Source organism: Sapajus apella, unplaced genomic scaffold (assembly GCF_009761245.1).
Source record: "Sapajus apella isolate SASKATOON/1434 unplaced genomic scaffold, GSC_monkey_1.0 scaffold3, whole genome shotgun sequence".
In the NCBI taxonomy this organism is placed as follows: Eukaryota; Metazoa; Chordata; class Mammalia; order Primates; family Cebidae; genus Sapajus; species Sapajus apella.
Genome location: NW_022436943.1, coordinates 3,995,118 through 4,018,865, shown reverse-complemented (window position 1 = coordinate 4,018,865; position 23,748 = coordinate 3,995,118). Strand labels below are relative to the sequence as shown.

General features: G+C 38.5%; 1 protein-coding gene across 1 annotated transcript in view; it reads left to right on the top strand.

Moving 5' to 3' along the window:
• Window positions 1-23,748, top strand: part of CPQ (carboxypeptidase Q) — a 495,642-nt gene that overhangs the window by 396,022 nt on the left and 75,872 nt on the right. The window contains exon 7 of the mRNA XM_032245652.1: window positions 17,896-18,097. Within this exon, the coding sequence (XP_032101543.1) occupies window positions 17,896-18,097 (202 nt within the window). The remainder of the gene's footprint in view (window positions 1-17,895; window positions 18,098-23,748) is intronic.

The following is a 23,748-nucleotide window of genomic DNA, read 5'->3' as shown; positions in this document are numbered from 1 at the left end:
ACATTGGAGACTCAGAAAGCGGGAGAGTGGCAGGTGAATGAAGGATGAAAAACTACCTATTGGGTACAATGTACACTATTCAGGTTACAAGTGCACTAAAATCCCAGGCTTCACTGCTATACAATTCATCCAATTAACCAAAAACCACTGTACTCCTAAAGTTATTAATATAACAAAATATTTTAAGTGTAGAGTGCAGGGTAGAGTCTATAGATAGCCATAGGCATGGAGTTTTCTTCATGTAAGTGCTCCATCTGAATGGAAAATAGTGCTTACCCTCTCACAGCACCCCAGCCTCCTATCCAGTGGAAGCTCAGCTTCTACACTTTCAATGCTGTGATTGTTGGTTTTGTGCTCCAGGGAATATAGTGCCATTAGAGGCTCTGTCTCTTCATCTTGAAGATCTCCTGGTCCCAAGGGTCTGGATTCTCCACAAGCTTCCTTTATCACATCGTCACGACTCTCATTGTAATCAGTCTCTCTAAGCTGTTTTTTCCTTCTCCTGATGTCTCAATCTCTTCTCTCCTTTCTCCAGGGCTATTGTTGCCACCAGTTCCTAAAGCCATTAGATGCACCACCTTTCCTTCAATAAGTCAGCTGATGTAATTGGATAGAGATGACTTTTTGGCTAACTTGTTCAGCCTTTTTGAGGTTCAATTCCCTATTCTATAGACAACTTGAGGCTTCTTTAGTCATAAAGCCAAATAAATAATAATTTAACTTTCACCCTCAGATTCTCCCTGACCAAGATCATGTCTTCCATTTTTTAAACAGTCTGAAGGATGGCAAGGGCTGAAATAGGGACACAGGAAACTACTGCAGTACCCCACGTGAAAGCTAGTGGTCGCTTGGACTGAGTGAGAACAGTGGAACTGATGTGAAGTTGTTGGAGAGTAGTCTGTTTTGAAAACAGAGCCAACAAGATTTTTTGATAGACTGCATTTTGGGTATACAAGCAAGAGAGGAGTTCCAGAAGGAACCAACTTTACCAGCACCTTGATTTTAGACCTGCAAGACTTATTTCAGACTTACAACCTCCCTAACTGTTAGAAAATAAAATTTTAGGCTGGGCACAGTGGCTCATGCCTATAATCCTAGCACTTTAGGAGGCCAACGTGGGTGGATTGCCTGAGCCCAAAAGTTTGAGACCAGCCTGGGCAACATGGTGAGACTTTGTCTCTACAAAAACATACACAAAAATTAGCTGGGCGTGATGGTACACCTGTAGTCCCAGCTACTCAGGAGACTGAGGTGGGAGGATTGCTTGAGCCTGGGAGGTCAAAGCTGCAGTGAGCCGAGATCATGCCACTGCACACCAGCCTTGGCAACAGAGTGAGACCCTGTCTCAAAACACACACAGACACACACACATACACACTCACAAAATTGTGTTGTTACAAGACAGTGATTGTGATAATTTGTGATAGCAGCAATAGGAAATGAATACAAAATTAGATATATAAGTGGAGATACTGAGTAGCTGTTGGATATGAGTCTAGAATTCAGGAGATGCATGAAAATATGAATTTGGAACTCATAACCATACAGATGTATTTAAAACCATAAGCCTAAATAAGGGCTCCAACAGAGTGAGTGTGATAGAGCAAAGAGGATGCCTTTAGTCTGCTTCTGAGCACCCCAATGTCTGTTGGTCAGGAGGATGAGAAAACCAGCCAAGAAAAATAAGAGGAGTATCCAGTGAGGCATGAAAACATCCAAGAGTCTCAGGTTCCAGAAGCCAAGGGAAGAAAGCATTTCCAGGAGTAAACAAATGTCAAGTGCAGCACCATCACAGATTGAAATCTGATGCTCCCTAGTGGTCTCCATTTTAAATTTTTTACTAACGCCTACAAATTCTAGGGGTGACAACTGATGTTTGAGAGTGAGATACTCTAAAGAACATGCTTATATTTATCCTTTTGGAGATTGTCTAAGGTCTGATCCTCTTTCAAAAGCTACATTCTGGACAACATTAGTTGAGTGCTTAGAATAAAGTCATTTGTTCATATTTCAAGTATTTTCAAATGCCTGTTAGCTAGGTTCTGAGAATATGCTGATGAACTAACAAAGTCCCTGTTCTCATAGGAAAGCTTTCAATCTAGGGTATTTGCCAATATTGAGTAATATTGAGTAAATATTTGGGTTCTAGAGTATAGCATAGAAGAGGCCAAACATCATCTCTTCTACCAAGCTTTTGCTAACATTTTTCAGTAGTTGCTTTCGCTTCTTTGTACATATTCATAGAATTCATCTCATTTAATGTATTAGCCAGTTATTGCCTCTGCTGGTAAACTCTGTCTTCCTTTAGGAAACCAACCCTTTCTTAGTCATCTTCATATATATAATCCATCATAGGTAGGTTGGAAATAGATTTATTATTAAAACCAGAAAATGCTTGCAAGAGAAAGGAGGCTGTATTAATTAACCCCAAGACAAGGGATGTAAACTGGGACTTCCTAGGGCAAACAAAAATCTTTAGTCACCCTATCCCTCAGTTTACTCAAAATAACTGTTGAATAAATACATTTTGCTCCCTGAAAAAAACACATTTACTGAAATATGACTTAATATTTTGCTTTTTGCTTCAATTGAGTATCAATATGTAGGAAGTAGTGTTAGGAAAAGTGTTTCTGCATCATTTATAAAACTGTTATTGGAGACTGTGTCCATTATTTTGTCCAGTGTTCCTCATATAAAGAGCCATATAATTACTCCTCTTAGAATTGAACGCTAGAAAAAATACTGCTTTTTCAAGGAGCCAGTGGTGTGCTTTCTCTTCCTAGATAATGTGAGCTCAGTAATACATCAATCACCCTCTTACATTGGCAGCCACAAGCTGGAGCTAAATTATGTCCTCAAGTTGCTATTGAGGCTATGTCAAAATGTCCCCAATTGTGACTTTGCCTTAAATAGTTAGTGTGCACTTACTATGTGCTTAGCTTTGTTATTTAACCTAGGCATATGGCAGAGACCCACACATATGTGTTTTCCTGCATTCATGGCATTTTCTTAGTTCTAGTGCATTTACCTACTCTTTTAGTATGGCATTAGGATCTTTTCTTGTAGAAAGCCTTGAATTTTCGCAGGAGCAAGGCAGGAATAAAAAAGCAAATTGAATGAAGTGCAATAGGCCAACAAATTAGAGAGGGGCATGGCATGTTAGTCAAAAAAGGCTTGGGGACAAGTAGGGCATGAAGTCACTTGAGCAGACCAAGAGCCCTGAAGTTTATGTTTTAATATTTTTGCTTTGTATAAGGTTTCAAACCTGCTAATTTTCTTTTGAAAAGAAGGAAAGGCCCACCTAAGAAAACAATTATTTCTAAAGCTGTGTTTAGCATCTTTACTAATATTAGTAAAGAGTACTTAATCAAATAAAGCATGTGGGAATATTGTCACAATACAGAAATGCTGAAAGTGCTTTTCTATAAGCTATAGAGAAACAAAAACTCACAAATTGGGTTTTAATATGCTACACCCTAATACACCCTGGGATTGAGTAAATATTTGGGTTCTAGAGTATAGCACAGTCTATTTTTGCAGGACAAGAAAATGATGAGTACTATATTTTAAAAAATAACCTGTCTACTTATAGGTAGATGAACTTAGCTGTCAGTTATAACCTTAGAAAGGGACTTAAAGAAGCTGCTGTAGTCTTCCCAGCCAAGAGAAGGGCATTAGAGGTCAACCAGAAAGCACTATCTTGGCTGGAACAACACCACCATCAAAAACAACCAACAGGAGACTTCTGCCAAGATAGCCAAATAGGAACAGCTCCAGAGCGCAGTTCCCAGCAAGAGCGACACAGAAGGCGAGTGATCTCCACATTTCCAACCAAGGTACCAGGTTCATCTCAATGGGATTAGCTGGACAGTGGGTGTAACCCAAGGAGGACAAACCAAGGCAGGGTGGGGTGTTGCCCCACCTGGGAAGTGCAGTGGGCTGGAGAACTCCCCCTCCTACCCAAAGAAGGCTATCAGGGACTTTTCCAGACACTCCAGAACTCCAGCTCAGATACTGTGCTTTTCCCAAGGCCTTTACAGCCTGCAAATCCAGAGATTCTCACTGGTGTCAAAAACACCAGTGTCACAGGTTTCCAGCACAAAACTGGGCAGCCATTTTAGCCGGCATCTTGAATGCCTGCAAGACAGAACCACTCATTCCCCTGAAAAAAAAGGGGGGCTGAAAGCAGGGAGCCAAGCAATCTGGCTTGGTGGGTCCCACCACCACAAAGACCACGAAGCTGAGACCCATTGGCTTTTTGCAGCCAGCACAGCAGTTTGAGCTCAACCTCCGACGGTCGAGCTCAGTAGCGGGAGGGGCATCCACCATTACTGAGGCAGTTCTAATCTTGCCTGTGTAAACAAAATCACACAGACGTTTACACAGCAGCTGGGCAGAGCCTGCAGCAGCTCAGTAAGGCCTATGTAGGCACACTGTGACTAGACTCCCTCCTTGCTGGGCAGGACATCTCTGAAAAAAGACAGCAGCCCATCAGGGACTTATAAGTAAAGTCCACCTTCCCAGGACAAAGCACCTGGGAAAAGGGATGTTTGTGAGTTCTGCGGCAACAGGCTTAAACCTCCCTGCCCAGCAGCTCAGAAGGGAGCAATGGAGCTCTAGGACAGCACTTGAGCTCTGATAAGGGACAGACTCCCTCCTCAAGTGGCTCCCTGACCCCTATATATCCAAAGAGACACCTTATACAGGAGAGCTCTGGCTGACATCTGGCAGGTACCCCTCTGGAACAAAGTTACCAGAGGAAGAAACAGGCAGCAGTCCTTACTGTTCTGCAGCCCCCACGGGTCTGGAGTGGGCCTCCAGCAGCCCTGCAGCAGAAAACAGAAAGAAACAGCTCCAACATCAACAGAAAGGAAGTCCACTCAGAGACACCATCCGAAAGTCACCAGCTTCAAAGACCAAAGGTAGATAAATCCAGGAAGATGGGAAGAAAACAGTGCAAAAAGGCTAAAATCACCAAAAACCAGAACGCCTCTTCTCCTCCAAGGGATCACAACTCCTTACCAACAAGAAAACAAAACTAGATGGAGAATGAGTTTGACAAATTGACAGAAGCAAACTTCAGAAGGTGGGTAATAACAAACTTTTCTGAGCTAAAGGAACATGTTCTAACCTAATGCAGAGAAACTAAGAACCTTGAAAAAAAGTTAGATGAAATGCTGACCAGAATAACCAGCTTAGAGAAGAACATGAATGATTTGATGGAGCTGAAAAACACAGCACAAGAACTTTGCAAAGCATACACAAGTTTCAGTAGCCAAATCAATCAAGCAGAAGAAAGGATATCAGAGACTGAAGAACAACTCAATGAAATAAAATGAGAAGGCAAGATTAGAGAGAAAAGAGTGAAAATAAATGAACAAAGCTTCCAAGAAATATGGGATTATGTGAAAAGACCGAACCTACATTTGATAGGTGTACCTAAATGTGACAGGGAGAATAAAACCAAGTTGGAGAACACTCTTCAGGATATTATCCAGGAGAACTTTCCCAACCTAGCAAGGCAGTCCAACATTCAAATTCAGGAAATACAGAGAACACCACAAAGATAAGAACAGCAACCCCAAGGCACATAATCATCAAATTCACCAGGGTTGAAATGAAGGAAAAAATGCTAAGGGCAGCCAGAGAGAAAGGTCAGGTTACCCACAAAGGGAGCCCATCAGATTCACAGTGGATCTCTTGGCAGGAACCCTACAAGCCAGAAGAGAGTGGGGGCCAATATTCAACATCCTTAAAGAAAAGAACTTTCAACCTAGAGTTTCATATCCAGCCAAACTAAGCTTTTTAAGTGAAGGAGAAATAAAATCCTTTATGGACAAATAATTGCTGAGAGATTTCATCACCACCAGGCCTGCCTTACAAGAGCTACTGAAGGAAGCACTAAACATGGAAAGGAACAACCAGTGCCATCCACTGCAAAAGCATACCAAATGGTAAAGACCATTGGCACAATGAAGAAACTTTATCAACTAATGGGCAAAACAACCAGCTAGTATCAAAATGCCAGGATCAAATTCAAATTCACATATAACAATATTAACCTTAAATGTAAATGGGCTAAATGCCCCAATCAAAAGACACAGACTGACAAACTGGATAAAGAGTCAAGACCCATCGGTGTGCTGTATTTAAGAGACCCATCTCATGTGCAAAGACACACATAGGCTCAAAATAAAGGGATGGAGAAAAATTTACCAAGCAAATAGAGACAAAAAAAAGCAGGGGTTGCAATCCTAGTCTCTGATAAAACAGACTTTAAATCAACAAAGATCAAAAGAGACAAAGAAGGGCATTACATAATGGTAAAGGGATCAATGCAACAAGAAGAGCTAACTATCCTAAATATATATACACCCAATAGAGTAGCACCCAGTTACATAAAGCAAGTTCTTAACAATGTACAAAGAAACTTAGACTCCCACACAATAATAGTTGGAGACTTTAAGACTCCACTGTCATTATTAGACAGATCAATGAGACAAAATTAACAAGGATTTCCAGGACTTGAACTCAGATCTGGACCAAGTGAACCTAATAGACATCTACAGAAATCTTTACCCTAAATTCACAGAATATACATTCTTGTCAGTACCACATTGCACTTACTCTAAAATTGACCACATAATTGGAAGTAAATAACTCCTCAGCAAATGCAAAAGAACAGAAATCATACCAACTAGTCTTTCAGACCACAGAGCAATCAAATTAGAACTCAGGACTAAGAAACTCATTCAAAACTGCACAACTACATGGAAACTGAACAACCTGCTCCTGAATGACTACTGGATAAATAATGAAATGAAGGCAGAAATAAAGATATTCTTCAAAATCAATGAGAACAAGGACACAATGTACCAGAATCTCGGTGACACATTTAAAGCAGTGTCTAGAGGGAAATTTATAGCACTAAATGCCCACATGAAAAACAAGGAAAGATCTAAAATCAACACCCTAATGTCACAATTAAAAGAACTAGAGGAGCAAGATCAAACAAATTCAAAAGCTAGCAGAAGACAAGAAATAACTAAGATCGGAGCAGAACTGAAGGAGATAGAGACACAAAAAACCCTTCAAAAAATCAATAAATCCAGAAGCTGGTTTGTTGAAAAGATCAACAAAATAGACTGCTAGCCAGACTAATAAAAAAGAAAAGAGAGAAGAATCAGATAGATGCAACAAAAAATGATAATGGGGATATCACCACCAATTCCACAGAAATACAAACTACCATCAGAGATTACTACAAACACCTCTATGCACATAAACCAGTAAATCTAGAAGAAATGGATAAATCCCTGGACACTTTCACCCTCCCAAGACTAAACCAGGAAGAAGCTGAATCCCTGAGTAGACCAATAACAAGGTCTGAAGTTGAGACAGCAACTAATAGCCTACCAACCAAAAAAAGTCCCGGCCCAGACAGGTTCACAGCTGAATTCTACCAGAGGTATAAAGAGGAGCTTGTATCATTGCTTCTGAAACTATTCCAAACAATACAAAAAGAGGGAATCCTCCCTAACACATTTTATGAGACCAACATCATCCTGATACGAAAACCCGGCAGAGATACAACTAAAAAAGAAAATTTCAGGCCAATATCATGATGAACATTGATGTGAAAATCTTCAATAAAATACTGGCAAACCAAATCCAACAGCACATCAAAAAGCTTATCCATTACGATCAAGTCAGCTTCATCCCCCAGATCCAAGGCTGGTTCAACATACACAAGTGTATCATGTAATCTATCACATAAACAGAACCAAAGACAAAAATCACATGATCATCTCAATAGACGCAGAGAAGGCCTTCAACAAAATTCAACAGCCCTTTATGCTAAAATCTCTCAATGAACTAGCTATTGGTAAAATGTATTTCAAAATAATAAGAGCTATTTATGACAAAGCCACAGCCAATATCATACTGGATGGGCAAAAACTGGAAGCATTCCCTTTGAAAACTGGCACAAGACAAGGGTGCCCTCACCACTCCTATTAAATGTAGTATTGGAAGTTCTGGCCTGACCAATGAGGCAAGAAAAAGAAATAAAGGGTATTCAATTAGGAAAAGAGGAAGTCAACCTGTCTCTATTTGCAGATGACATGACTGTATATTTAGAAGACCCCATTGTCTCAGCCCAAAATCTCCTTAAGCTGATAGGTAACTTCAGCAAAGCCTCCAGATACAAAATCAATGTGCAAAAATCACAAGCATTCCTATACACCAATAACAGACAGAGAGCCAAATTATGAGTGAACTCCCATTCACAATTGCTACAAGGAGAACAAAATACCTAGGAATAGAACTAGCAAGGGACATGAAGGACCTCTTCAAGGAGAATTACAAACCACTGCTCAAGGAAATAAGAGAGGACACAAACAGATGGAAAAACATTCCATGCTCATGGTTAGGAAGAATCAATATCATGAAAATGGCCACACTGCCCAAAGTAATTTATAGATTCAATGCTATTCCCATCAAGCTACCATTGACCTTCTTCACAGAACTGGAAAGAACGATCTTAAACTTCATATGGAACCAAAAAAGAGCCCGCATAGCCAAGACAATCATAAGCAAAAAAAAAAAAAAAAAAAAAACAAAGCTGGAGGCATCATGCTACCTGATTTCAAGCTATAGTAGTCTACAGTAATCAAAACAGCATGGTACTGGTATCAAAACAGAGATATAGACCAAAGGAACAGACAGAGGCCTTGAAAGTAATGCCATACATGTCCAACCATCTGATCTTTGATAAACCTGACAAAAACCAGAAATGGGGAAAGGATTCCCTATTTAATGAATGGTATTGGGAAACTGGCTAGCCATGTGCAGGAAGCTGAAACTGGATGCCTTCTTTGCATTTTATACAAAATTAACTCCAGATGGATTAAAGATTTAAACATAAGACCTACCACCATAAAAACCCTAGAAGAAAACCTAGGCAATACCATTCAGGACATAGGCATAGGCAAGGATTTCATGAGTAAAACACCAAAAGCAATGGCAACAAAAGCCAAAATAGACAAATGGGATCTAATTAAACTTAAGAGCTTCTGCACAGCAAAAGAAACTATCATTAGAGTGAACCAGCAACCGACAGAATGGGAAAAAATTTTTGCAAGCCAACCATCTGACAAAGGGCTAATATCCAGAATCTACGAAGAACTAAAACAAATTTACAAGAAAAACACAACCCCATCAAAAAGTGGGTGAAGGATATGAACAGATACTTTTCAAAAGAAGACATTTATGTAGCCAACAAACATAGAAAAATGCTCATCATCACTGATCATTAGAGAAATGCAAATCAAAAACCACATTGAGACAACATCTCACGCCATTTAGAATGGCTATCATTAAAAAATCTGGAGACAACAGATGCTGGAGAGGATATGGAGAAATAGGAATGCTTTTACACTGTTGGTGGGACTGTAAATTAGTTCAACCATTGCAGAAGACAGTGTGGCAATTCCTCAAGGATCTAGAAATAGAAATACCATTTGACCCAGCAATCCCATTACTGGGTATATATCCAAAGAATTATAAACCCTTCTGTTGTAAAGATACATGCACACATATGTTCATTGCGGCACTGTTTACAATAGCAAAGACTTGGAACCAACCCAGATGCCCATCAATGATTGACTGGATAAAGAAAATATGGCACATATACACCATTGAATACAATGCAGCCATAAAAAAGGTTGAGTTCATATCCTTTGCAGGGACATCGTTGAATCTGGAAACCATCATTCTCAGCAAACTGACACAAGAGCAGAAAACCAAACAGTACATGTTCTCATTCATAAGTGGGTATTGAACAATGACAACACATGGACGCAGGGAAGGGAACATCACACACCAGGGCCTGTTGGGGGTGGGAGAGCTAGGGGAGGGATAGCAGGGGGTAGGGGGATTGGGGAGGGATAACATGAGAAACACCTAATGTAGATAATGGGGAGATGGATGCAGCAAACCACTATGTTATTTGTATGTCTATGTAACCATCCTGCACGATCTGCACATGTATCCCAGAACTTAAAAGTAATAAAAAACAAAAAAGAAAATAAATATATGTATGTACATGTGTATACACTATATACACACATATTCTATGGATATTTAGATATGTTTTGATATGTTCACATATATGTTTGTGTATGTAGTGTATGTGTATGTGTATTTCTCTGTATATAAGCAAAATATCCTTGAAAAAATACATAAGCTGTTGAGAAAGTCATATCTGAGAAGCGGAAATGAGTCCCTAGAGGATAAAGGTGGGGGTTTATTGTTTTGGTTAGATATCCTTTTGTACTTTTTAAATGTTGACCCATGTAAGTATATCGCTGATTATTTTTAAATGTATGCATAAAATTTTTAAAAATAATCCTTTTATTAAAAAAACAAGAAACACACCTTTATTCTTTATGTGTTAGCTTATTTAGCATGTCACAGTGTTAAAGGAGGAGGGTCGAATGGAGGAAAGGTTCTTCATGCAGGCAATTTAGTTTTTACCTTTTGAACCCGAAGATGAATAGTAGTGTGGTGGGTATAACAGGAAAGACTGACAGATAACCTGTTAGAAGAAGGGATTGAGAGGGATAGAAAACGACAAAGGCAGGGGAGTCTGCTCATATGAAGCCAGCTGTGTTGGAGATTTCTCGTCTACAACTGCATACTGAAATGAATATGAAAGCACTAACATGAAACACTTGACCAACGTATAGTATATTAAAGGAATCAAAATTTTATTGTGGGCTCTTGAGTTCCACTACTTCTATTATCATTATATTACTTTAACACAAAAGAATAAAATTAGAAGCTGAGATAGATATTAATTTGGTATGTAAGCCTTTTTTAAAGTCTATCTGCTGAATACCTTGGATATTGCATTCTTTTTTTCCTAAAAGCATATCAAATGCAGTCAGATTTGCTATGTAATATAAATAAAATTACTCTTTTTAGCTAATGTTTATGCCATATTTTTAGCCTTCTAGCTCACTGTTATTATCATAGTGTCATTTATGCAGGGATCATGTGTTTTTGGTAAGTTTAAGGGTTATTCACAGACATTAACAAGCACGAGAGGAGAATTCACTAAGATCTATAGTGCTTCAAATGATATTGTAAACATTGGACTGTCTGAAAACATATGTTTGTCTCACAACAGAATACCTCTGAGCGCGCACACAGAATGGTAGGTCTGGAAAGAGTTCTTCAGTACCTTTTCATTCTATTACTGTCTCTAGGTACGATGGTGGCTAAGTGTCTGCAATTTTGGTACTAATGTAACTTACCCAAGCTGCAGCCAGTCGAGCTAGCAAATAAAATAACTTATGTCATCATACCTTTCCTGGCTCTCCCTTGGGTGCCCAAAGCTGTTCAAAACTGAGTGCTGGAGACTGATAGTAAAGGTCAAAAGCAACAGTCTAAACTTCAGGGTAGATCTGACCAGAAAGTAAAGGCTATCTTTTTACTTTCCACAGCAGGAGAACCTTCTTTACCTGTCATCCAATCGTGTTAGTTGTTTGAGTTGAAGCTCTGTAAAAACGCCAGCTTCATCCACAGAATCTGGGAATTCCAGGGTCACTGGCAGAACTGCAAAACAGGATTGCAGCAACTCAGCACACACACTGTCAGATGATTTGCTTCTGAGAACTTGTTTGGGCCTACCACCTGACCAAATAGCATCATCACTGTTATCTGTAAAATATTTACATTTGCAGGGCAAGAGAGAGGTACTAAAGTTGATTGCACTGTGTCAATGTGGAATTTACTTCTTTGAAGAATAAATCAAGGAGGCTACATGATTAATTCAAATGGGAGTCTCTTTCCTTCTCACTTAATCTTGGGACTACAATGTCACTTTAAGTCAAAATCAAAGACATGTTTAGAAACACGAGAAAATACGTTTATTTTTCCATGGTTTTCTCATAGTTATTTTCTTTAGGCTATGAGAAAATAAAAAACTTTTAAACAAAGAAGCAACCAAATTTGGAGAGAGAAGAGATATTATTAAACTTGGGTCTATATTTCTGAAAAAAAGCCTTAGAATTTTATAAAAAAAAACACAAAACATCATCCTTGTGTTTTTATTAGGAAGTATTTTAAAACATGCATATGTATTTTAAACACTTTCCTTCTTTTGAATCTTGCATTGCACCCAAAGAATGCTAATGGTCACCAAATTGTTCTTTGGCAGAGTAGACTGACCCTTAAAAAAAAAAAAAGGAAGAGAGTGTTATAGCATGTGATTATAGCACAAGACAAAATTATCAATCCTCAACCCTGTGCAGATATTAACTAATACTATGATCTGACCCTAAGAGGTTACCTTGGAGCATTCCTCTCCATTGCATTGTGTATATTGCATGGTAATGAATGACAGTTTTCAAGGCTCCCAATAAAGAGCTGCTTTTCTTTATTTAGAGAACAAAGTAGGGAGTTTACAGATCATATCCGAGTTATCATTGAGCTGCTCAGCCTCCTCATCTATGTGCCTCAGCTTGCTCAATCTGTGCTGGTTATCTCAGCAATAAAGCATTCAGCCTCTAGAAGTTGGTTTCTTCCTACACCCTATAAACAAGAGGGCGAATATCTTGTTACGTATGCTAAAATAGGTTGGGTGAAATAAGTATTACTCTGTTCCCGGTCACTAGCTATGATCAGCTTTTCAAATCTACACTGAATGTGTCCCCACACACGGCACACTAAGGAATAAGGATGTTTGTGACAACATATTCCTAAGAAGCAGCAGTTCTAACAGCCTAGTGACCCAGCTATTCATTCCAGTTTCTTTGCGCAGAGACATTTTCCCAACTCCTTCACCATGTGCTAACAATTAGATAATGACTCCATAAATGTAGAGAAAAAGCAGTGTCATGGATGGTGGATGGTTTGTTTTCTTAGTTCTTTATTGAAAACACATGGAGATGTTTATATATAAATAGAAAACAATAGAATGCTGCCGTCATGTAAGCAACAACTAAAAAAATCCTGCATGAATAGAAATCAAACATTTCTATACCTATGCCAGAATTCTGGTTTACTGATATCTACACATCCTGTCTTATTTGGCTTGAAAAGATGTTTTATTATTTTAGGCTTTTTATTTTTAGTTGGAAAGAAATTGTGGGGCAAGAGATTTTTGTTTTTGTTTTCATTTCTTTCTTGGCTTAAATTACTTTGTTAGCAGGAACAGTAACTTCTGTCCAAGTATACCTTGTGTTACGATCATGAAAAAGAGTTTTTAATCTATATATTTAACTACATTCTTTGTATTTCTGAATTAAAGGTGAGTACTCGTGGCCTGACAGAAGTGACTTTCAGGAGACCCAGCAGTGGAGAGGTTGAGAGCACAGCTTAGGAGGTAGAATCAGTGCTCTCAACTGCTTAGGAGGTGGAAGGAATTCCTCTGGGTTGGAATTCTGGCTGCACTACTTAACAAGCTAGGTAACCATGGGAAAGTTAATCAACCTGACTAAACTTCAGTTACTTAAGCTGTAAAATGAGAAATATAAGAGCACTTATATAATGATTGTACACACTCACCAGATGAGCTGTAAGACGTTACACATAGTGTCTGGCTCGTAGGAAACATCACAGAAATGCTGCCTACCATCATTGTAATCAGCTAACAGTACTTATATTGGGACCATCCTTGAAAATCTGAGAAGTGTTGATGCCCAGTGCCAAGAACATAACAACAGTTATGCTACTGTTTACCAAGTGCTAGTTATGCCCTAGGCTTTACAATGTACTGTTTTTGACAATTCCATGAACTGGGTACCATTATCATCCCATTACAGCTAAAGATTGGTTGATACGTGGGTCAAAACCAGTCTGGATCATTCAGAACCCACACTCTTGATTTCTCTGCTAAAATGGTTGCTTACATATATAGCCTAGGGCACCTTTGAAACCTTCTTTATTTACACTATTCTCTGTGTTCTTGTCAACATCCTGTGACATTGCACAATGGCATTCACAAACTGTGAAGTCCCCTTTCCCTAGGACATCTGTTCATTTGCAGTTAAAGAAGACCAGGAAGCACTTAATGAACACATTATTAAAAACCCTGGTTTTCAATTCATGCAACCACTTTCACTTTGGTCTATTAAGGCCTTTTCTTCAAAGGTGCTTGAAGCTTCATATGGACAGGCTCATTATTCAAGCTTTTGCCCCACCCTACAGATGCAGAACCCAAGGACCAAGGAAACATGACTTGGGGAGGAAGAGGCCATTCACCCACCTTGGTAGCCCAGTGTATCACTTGCTGAGTCAGGAATACAACAGACTGGGCCCAGAGCATTGTCCAACTCACCAGGCTGCTCATTAATGTTGGGCCACAAACATTAATGTTTGTCTAATAGCCAAACTGTGAACTAGCTCCACTTTTTAAAAACTTGTTTTAAATTCAGGGGTACGTGTGCAGGTTTGTTACATAGGGAAACTTGTATCATGAGAGTTTGTTGTACAGATTATTTCCTCTCCCAGGTATTAAGCCTAGTACCCATTAGTTATATTTCCTGATCCTCTTTCTCCTTCCACCGTCCACCCTCTAGTAGGTCCCAGTGTGTGTTGTTCCCTCTATCTGTCCATGTGTTCTCACCATTTAACTCCCACTTATAAGTGAGAACATGTGGTGTTCAGTTTTCCATTTCTGCATTAGTTTGCTAATAGCCTCCAGCTCCATCCATGTCCCTGCAAAGGACATGATCTCATTATTTTTATGGTTGAATAGTATTTCATGGTGTATATGTACCGCATTTCCTTTATCCAGTCTATCATTGATGGGCATTTAGGTTGATTCCATGTCTTTACTATTGTGAATAGTGCTGCAGTGATCATACACATGCATGTGTCTTTATGGTATAGAATGATTTATTTCCCTTTTACTGGTATATACTTAGTAATGGGGTTGCTGGGTTGAATGGTAATTCTGTCTCTAGGTCTTTCAGGAGTCACCATACTGCTTTCAACAATGGTGAAACTAATTTATACTCCCATCAACATTGTATAAGTGTTCCCTTTTCTCCTCAACCTTGCCAGCATGTATTTTTTTAGTTTTTAATAAAAGCCATTCTGACTGGTATGAGCATTTCTCTAATGATCAGTGATACTGAGCTTTTTTTCATATGCCTGTTGGCCACATGTATGTCTTCTTTAGAGAAGCATCTGTTCATGTCCTTTGCCCACGTTTTAATGGGGTTGTTTTTCTCTTGTAAATTTGTTTAGGTTCCTTACAGATGCTGGATATTAGACCTTTGTCAGATGCATAGTTTTGCAAAAATATTCTCTCATTCTATAGGTTGTCTGTTTACTCTGTTGATAGTTTCTTTTGCTGTACAGAAACTCTTAGTTTAATCAGGCTCCACCTGTCAATTTTTGCTTTTGTTTTGATGGCTTTTGGCGTCTTTGTCATGAAATCTTTGCTAGTTCCTATGACCAGAATGGTATGCCTAGGTCGTCTTCTGAGTTTTTATAGTTTGGGGCTTCACATTTAAGTCTTTAATCAACCTTTAGTTGATTTTTGTATATGGTGTGAAGAAGGGGTCCGGTTTCAACTTCTGCATATGGCTACTCAGGTATCCCAGCATCCTTTATTAAATGCAGAGCCCTTTACCCATTGCTTTTGTCAGCTTTGTAGAAGATCAGATGTTTGTAGGTGTGCAGTCTTATTTCTGGGCTCTCTCTACTCTGTTCCATTGGTCTATGTGTCTAGTTTTGTACCAGTACCATGCTGTTTTGTTTATTGTAGCCCTGTAGTATAATTTGAAGTTGGGTAATGTAATGCCTCCCACTTTGTTCTTTTTGCTTAGGATTGCCTTGGCTATTTGGGCTCTTTTTGAGTTCATTATGAATTTAAAATAGTTTTTTCTAGTTCTGTGAACAATGTCATTGGTACTTTGACAAGAACAGCATTGAATCTGTAAATTGATTTGGGCAATATAGCCATTTTAATGATACTGATTCTTCTATCCATGTAGCTCCAATTTTAACCTACATAGTACATGATTAGGAGCACTCTGCCTGATTTTCTTGTGGAAGAATGGGATCCGCCTGCAATATGGGAACCCACACAAACAAAATTGCTCAATTAAGTTTTCATTTGCAAGATATATTGTGAATGTTGTTTTCTCCTTTTTGCAGGAGAGGGAAAGAGTTTAGGGTTGTGGGTATGGCAGGGCATGCAAGGAAAGAGGCTTAGGACTGCCAAATTACTTGTCAACCTGCTGACTTAGCATCAGTGTACTAGTTAAATGAGTCCTGAATGTAAGATATTAATGCAAATATTTTGCATGTTATTAACTCTAATGATGTTACCATAATGCAGTGGCCACAGCTGAAAGCTGAGGTGGCACTTTTTATTATAAATGCCTTGGGTCTTTCACTGAAAATCACCATGAAGACAAATCTCTTAGAAGTGAGAGTGGAAATATGAGCAGACTTCTGCATCATTAATCTTCTCATCATTAACAATAACAAAAAGTGTTGGTGTCCCAGGGCCCTGCATTTAGTAAATTCTGGCAACATCTTCCTTTAGAACCTGTCCTACTCTTGCTTTTGTAACTGTAGTACACTTTGAGAGCAAAAGGTTAGGCAATCATTGTAAAATGGAATCTGTTTTATAAAAAAAAAACACTATGTAATCCTTAAGTTGTTATGTAAGTGGAAAATCACTCTAAATGCAGAACAAGTATTGCTTACCCTCCAGTGCTATGCTAGTGATGGTAGTGTGGAGTCTTGGAAAGCAGAGAGTTTCAGAGCCAGCTCTACCATTTGCCACCTGTATGACATCGAACAAATCACTTGACCTCTCTGATTGTGAGATCCTTTCCTATAAAACAGCAACATCAATAATGCTGCTTTGTTTGAGTTGCCAAAGAACACTAAAGGAGATTGCAAATGTGAAAGCTCTCTGGACGCAATGTACAAATGTTACTATTGATTTTTTACTAGGTGAGTAATGAGGAATGAGTAGCAGTGTTTGTCCAAGGATAGCTTGGGAATAAGTCAACCAAGGTGGCAGTTGGTAAGTCTTGAAGATGTGGATGGCTCCTGGGAAACAGATGAGCTGGCCATTTTGAAGGGTCTTTAAGTTGCAAGTTTTAGGGCCTGGTAGCAATTTAACTGTGCAAACTGTCAAGAGCCTATTATATTCTAAGCTCGTGCCATGACAATATTGGCTACATGAAATCACTGTGTGCTTTCTTACCAGACTTTATTTGGAAAGAGTTTACAGACCAGTGGCCTGGCAGAGTTGCCTGGAATTAGAGTGCTGTGGTTTTACACGAGGGAGAGCAGTGTTTCATGCCTTTATTACCTTCCTCCCTGGGGATTCAACAGATGTAGCAACAACAAAATCAGAAACCCAAGACAAACCTGTTAGCTTGATCCTTTTAAGCTTTGGCAGAACTCACAATTAAGACAAGATAAAATATCTATTTAGAGGGAAGAGGTGCAAAGAAATAAGTTCACAGGGCATACCTTCTTTTGCCTGAGCATGGCTAACTCTGCAGATCCCTGCCATATAGGAGGAATTGTATACTGAAACACAGTGAACACTTAAGGAAATTAAGAATATTATTGCTAGTAGAAATAATTGAACAATTTTAATATGGGGCTTTATATTTCCCTTCATTATATTTTTGAATCCTTTCAAGCTAACTCTTGAGTTTAGCAATTGTATTTAGTAATTGTACATCTCAGAATAGTTAGATAATATGTAGATCAGACCCTAAGTCAGGCACAGAAACATGCCTTGGCACAGCCATGAAGAGGTAAAGTATTTGGTAATTGTTGTTTGATAGTTCCCAAGGAGAAAGCACAGAAGCAGCAGATAAAAACCAAACTATTTTCTTTTGTGTTTAGGTAAATGTTTCCAACTACAGTCTGGTGATGGAGTCTGACGCGGGAACCTTCTTACCTACTGGACTGCAGTTCACTGGCAGTGAAAAGGCCAGGGCCATCATGGAGGAGGTCATGAGCCTGCTGCAGCCCCTCAATATCACTCAGGTCCTGAGCCATGGAGAAGGGACAGACATCAACTTTTGGATCCAAGCTGGAGTACCTGGTAAGACCAAAAGATGAAGCTGTGTTCCTTGTATATTGCCAACAATTTAAAATAAAATTTATATTCTAATAGAGCACAGTGGATACTCATCGGCCAGGTTGTGCATGGAAACCTTAAGCTTTTGTCTACAAGGTATAATCTGATGATTTCCAAAACTGGGATAATAGTCCTCATCTTGTATTTGTTTACCATCTGTATCCCTCTACTGCTAAATTATAAGCTCCTCACTCTGAGATTCTGATTTAGTCATTCTGGAATTGGGCCTAAAAATCCATTGTTTCATTTTGTTTTTTTTTTTAGGAGGTATCTTTGGTGATTATAGCACAAATGATCTCATAACCAAAATTTGAGAACTAAAGTAGAAGGCAGGTTATTACTACAAATATCCTTCTAGAAAAACTTCCCTGATCCAAATAATTCCCCGTTTAAATACTGTGGTATCTGAAATTTTACCATTAGAGATGAATTCCTTGAGGGTGTGGTACTTCCTGTTATTCATGTTTTACCTTAATGCACATGTAAGAGGTTGGGCATAAACTAATTTACCCTGAGCAATTATTTACCATGTGAATATCCTGAAGAGAAGTCCTAAGTCCCTGGGAACAGGGATGAAATTATGAAATGGGAGTTCATATGAGGAGGTTACTTACAGGAATAGAAGCTGGAATCTTTTCTTTTTTTTTTTTTTTTTTTTTGAAACAGGGTTTTACTGTGTTACCTGGGCTGGAGTGCAGTGACAGATCACAGCTCGTTGCAACCTCCACCTCCCAGACTCAAGCGATCTTCCTGTTTCAGCCACCCGAGTAGCTGGGACTATGAGTGTGCACCACCACCCCTGGCTAATTTTTGTATTTTTCTTAGAGACAGGGTTTCGTCATGTTGCCCAGGCTAGTCTCGAACTCCTGGGCTCAAGTGATCTGCCTGCTTTGGCCTCCCAAAGTGCTGGGATTACGGGCGTGAGCCACCATGCCTGGCCTCTGGAACAATCTTAAAGAAGACAAATTTTTACTGCTTCACAAAGTTGCCTAAGCCTGGCTATAGAAAAAGTTTATTGATATTAAGTGTTTGTGACCCAAGGTTGTTCCCTCAACATGATTATATTCATAATCCAAAAAAGCGTTAAAGGATCCGTCTGAAAATTGTTCTGTATTTGCACTATACAAATAGGAAGCCCAATCTTTGAACACTTTTAACATTGCTGTTTTCAGAACTATTTCTATGGCTACAAACATTTCCAAGGCACTAAAACAGTGTCTCTAGACCTATTCCACGCTAGCTTTTTTTTTCCAGACTGCAAAGTAGATTTTACCAATAGTTACATACTATATAGATTTAAGATTTTTAAAAAGTTTATTCTTGGATACTGTGGATTTTTAAGGCATATTTTAAGTTTTAACTTTTATAATAACTTTTCGTAACTAAAAATAAAAGGAGCTTTTCTTTATTCTAATACAAAGACCCAAATTCTTTCCCTTTGTTCTGTGTATATTTTAACATACTTTGGAATTTCTTAAAGCAACATTTCCATTCACAATGCTGTACCTCTCTGGACAGATCCAGTACTATCTACATATGTGTCATTGATAAACACGATCTAAATGTAGGGGAGAGACTCTGCCCTTTCAGTTATCTAGAATCATTTGTATGAATTTTTAGATGTTTTGTGAGACAGAAATTTTTCAACAGGAACTTCTTAAAATTTGAGAAGCTCTGAATAAGCTTCTATGTAGTTACTGTGAGACTGTGGGTGAGTGAGCATGTAGACTCGGGTGGTCAAAGGTGAGGTGAGGAACTGAAGCCTAAGACAGAATTGGGAACAAAACTTGTCCCTCCCCCTCCCAGGTATTTCTTGCCATGTGTTTGATACTGGAGACTTGGCTCTAGCTTTATCCTTCCACAAGTACATGTTGCATAAGAATGATCCTGTTTGGAGTTATCAGGTTAATTTGATTCTTTTCCCCTAAAATAAGAAAGTGTTTTCTGTCTTTGCCATGGTAAGGTGAGGTCAGGTTTGATTTCTACCTAATAGAGTGGAGTGGGGAGACTGAGCCCATTATGGATGCATAAGAATTAATAAGAGCTGGACACGGTGGCTCATGCCTATAATCCCAGCACTTTGGGAGGCCAAGGTGGGTGGATCACTTGAGGTTAGGAATTTGAGACCAGCCTGACCAACATAGTGAAACCCCATCTCTACAAAAAATATACAGAATTAGCCGACTGTTGCGGTGCACACCTGTAATCCTAGCTAACTGAGAGGCTGAGGCAGGGGAATCAGTTGAACACAAGAGGCAGAGGTTGCAGTGAGCCAAGATCATGCCATTGCACTCTAGCCTGGGCAACAAGAGCAAAACTCTGTCTCAAATATAAAATAAAATAAAATAAAATATTTAGTAAGAGTTAAAATGTACTACTGAACTCCTGCTATGTAGGAAGTGCTCAAGCTTTTTGCAGACACTGTTTTATCTATACAACCATCCTATGAAGGAGGTACAATTATCCCTATTTTGCAGATGAAGAAACAGACTCAGAAGGGTTAAATGACTTGCCCAAGACTATACTACCCTTAGGGCAGAAGTCACCCTGAGAACAGGCCACTTTGGCTTCAAGGCTGGTGGCCCTTTTCTCACAATGTGCAGCAACACAGGGGAGTCTGGAATGCTGAGAAGGCTCCAAATCTCTGGCAGTGTCTAAAATGTTTATCTTACTCAGCTCTTGCTTATGCAAAGGATTTCAGTCCATTCCTGCTCCACAAGGATTTACCCCTGGGAGAAAGGAGTTTGTTATTGTAAATAACTACTTATTTCTTCTCACATTCTTTGTTCTACTCCCTTCTTTACCTCTGAAAGATCAGGAAAGTTTACATAAAGTCGGTAGCTCATTTAGATGACAATAAATGCTTCCTGGAATTCTGTTTTATTTCCTTCAGAGTATTATAAGACAGAACCAAATTACTGCTGTCTTCCTTTTATTACTTTTGAGTTATCCTTTGATATTTCAAATTTGGGCTGTTCCTGGAAGAAACAATAATACTGCTTATAACTCTTGTTACCTACTGAAAATTTCAGGAGCTTCACTGTGCACAGTGGCTTTCCCTTATAATCCCAGCACTTTGGGAGGCTGCAAGGTGGGAGAATTGCTTGAGGCCAGGAGTTTAAGAGCAGCCTGGGGAACACGCGAGACCCCCATCTGTAAAAAAAAAAAAAAAAAAAATGAAAAGAAAGAAAGAAAAGGATGAAGAACCATAATTCAGTTCTTCATCTTTCTTCTAAAAGATTAAGTTGAATTTGTCTGAAAAAGAAAATAAAAATATATCAGTTGACATGATTGATATATTTTTGACATGATTGATATATGTGCCCTGTATTTGTGAAGGCTTGATAAATTCTAACTTAAGGCTAAGGGTAGGATTCTAAATACTAATTGTCATTTAAATAACTGCTCACCTAACTTCTGAAAAATTAATGATAAATATTATTTCTAAACTCCATCCTTTTTTTCTTTTCTTCTTTCATTGATTCAGTAAACATTTATTGAGTCCCTACCATGTTGTAAGCCTATTAAATTTCTATAATTTGAGGTGACTGTATGATGACGAGGCCCAATGTTCCATGTATACTATATACCAAAATACTGATAGAATTAAATATCTATCACACAGATAGAATGACAATTCAACATTGTTTTCATTAATTATAGAAGACAAAATGATCAATTTACAATATGGCCATCTTTGGGAAAGAAAAGATGATATTCTTTACCCATCTAGATGATATCTATAATGGACAGAATAACTATTAACATAAATATAAGGCTTTGGGGGAAAAAAGATTTTTCTTTTAAAAAGTATCTTGGATGTACTTTCCACATAAACTCTTTGTTCTAGATCTTCAGACACCAGCCTTCTCCCATTTCCACCTCCTTCCATATTCCTGTTCTTTCTCTCCAAATCTTCCTGCTCTTTAAGACTCATTCTGTATTCATCAGTGTTCATTAATCCTTCCTGAGTCCATAGTGCTCTATTGCTTTTCCAAATTTCTAACACACTTCAAGTCTTTATCCCACAACCTGGCATGTGAATTACATACTATGATATTATTCTTGGAGCACTGGGAACGTATGTGCATCCTGCTACCTATATGCAGTAATTAGTTCTTTAAGATTAAGGTCAATAATTTCTACTTCATTCCCTATTCTAATAGCTGTCAGTTTAATTTGGGGAAACATTTAAAGTCTTATAAATCTGATTTAGAAAAAAACAAAAACATTGAAATAATTATTTTCTAGACAAGCTGTTGGATCCTTCAGTTTAAGAATGTGGAGAAAATAAAGGATACTAAGAAAAGAGCCAAAAAAGTATAAAAAGTACTGGGAGAATGCTATAAATTGGGAAGGTTAGAGCAATAAGGATTATCTCTCTTTAAGGCACAAAGACTAAGAGAAGATATATCTTCTTCCAGTACTTTAGTGATTCTCACACATAAAATGGTGAACTGCTATTCCCTGACAATTTGAAAGACAATACAAGAAATGACTTAAAGTGACCTAAGTGGGATTTAAGCTAGTCTCTATTCACTCCAGATAGTAGAGAGGCTTTAAATCTCAAGTTTTTGCCTGATTCTCCAATTATGAGCTCCAGGTTAGAATGAAAGGAGTCTATTTCATTGTGAGTATGTCACCAATGAGATATAATCCATGGTTCTTAGATGTCCCTAAGTGCATCCTTCTTGAATATATTTCTTCTTTAGAAACTCTTTCACAAAATGTACAATAATGAAAAACAATTAAATACCCTCTTACTGTGACCTGAGAGAATGTACCCACTCTTACTCTATATCTGCCAATAAGAGTTTACTCCCCTGCTTCAGAATCTGAAATTCAACTTTTTTTGTTGTGTTGTTGTTGTTGTTAGTGTGGTGGCTTGTGGTAGACAGTATATTGGAAAGAGTTAGAGGACTTGAGTGTGTATTCTGGCTTCAAAACTTCTAACTATATGGGCAAATGATGTAATTTTTCTAAGCCTCCTTCGTTTGTTATTAAGCATCCTTATTAATCAATTATTGTATGGCACTGAAGAATCAGTAGTAAAAAAAGATGGTTAAGATTCATACCCTCAGAGACAACACAGACTAATAGTGAGACTTGGTTATTTCATCTGCAAAATAGGTATGGTAACCTATGAGTCATTATTTCTACCAAGCCTCCACATATGTTCTCTTCCCTCTCTGTCCCCTATCTCATTAGCAGGCACCAGAATCCAGAAACCTCAAAAGCATCCAGTATGTAAAGCCAAATGTGTTACAAGTCCTGTTTACTCCAAATGCCTCCTATTTCTTAGACCATTCCCTCCTCTCCAACCTACAGACTTTGTCTCACTGAAACTCACTGATTCCTACAGCAATAGTAATATCCCAGCCTGCATTTTTAATCCTCTTTCACCTAATTGGCTCACTGCTTCCAGAGTGAACTTTCTAAACTGAAAATCAGTATATCAACTTGGATGTTATTGGCTGCAAAGTAAAACAAAACCCATTCAGAATGGCAGTAAGGGGATGATGTTTTCTAATTCACTTACAAAGAACTTTGGAGCAAGTGTTACAGAGTGCATAATTTGGCTGTTTGACCACATCCGGGACCTTGGTTCTTTACAT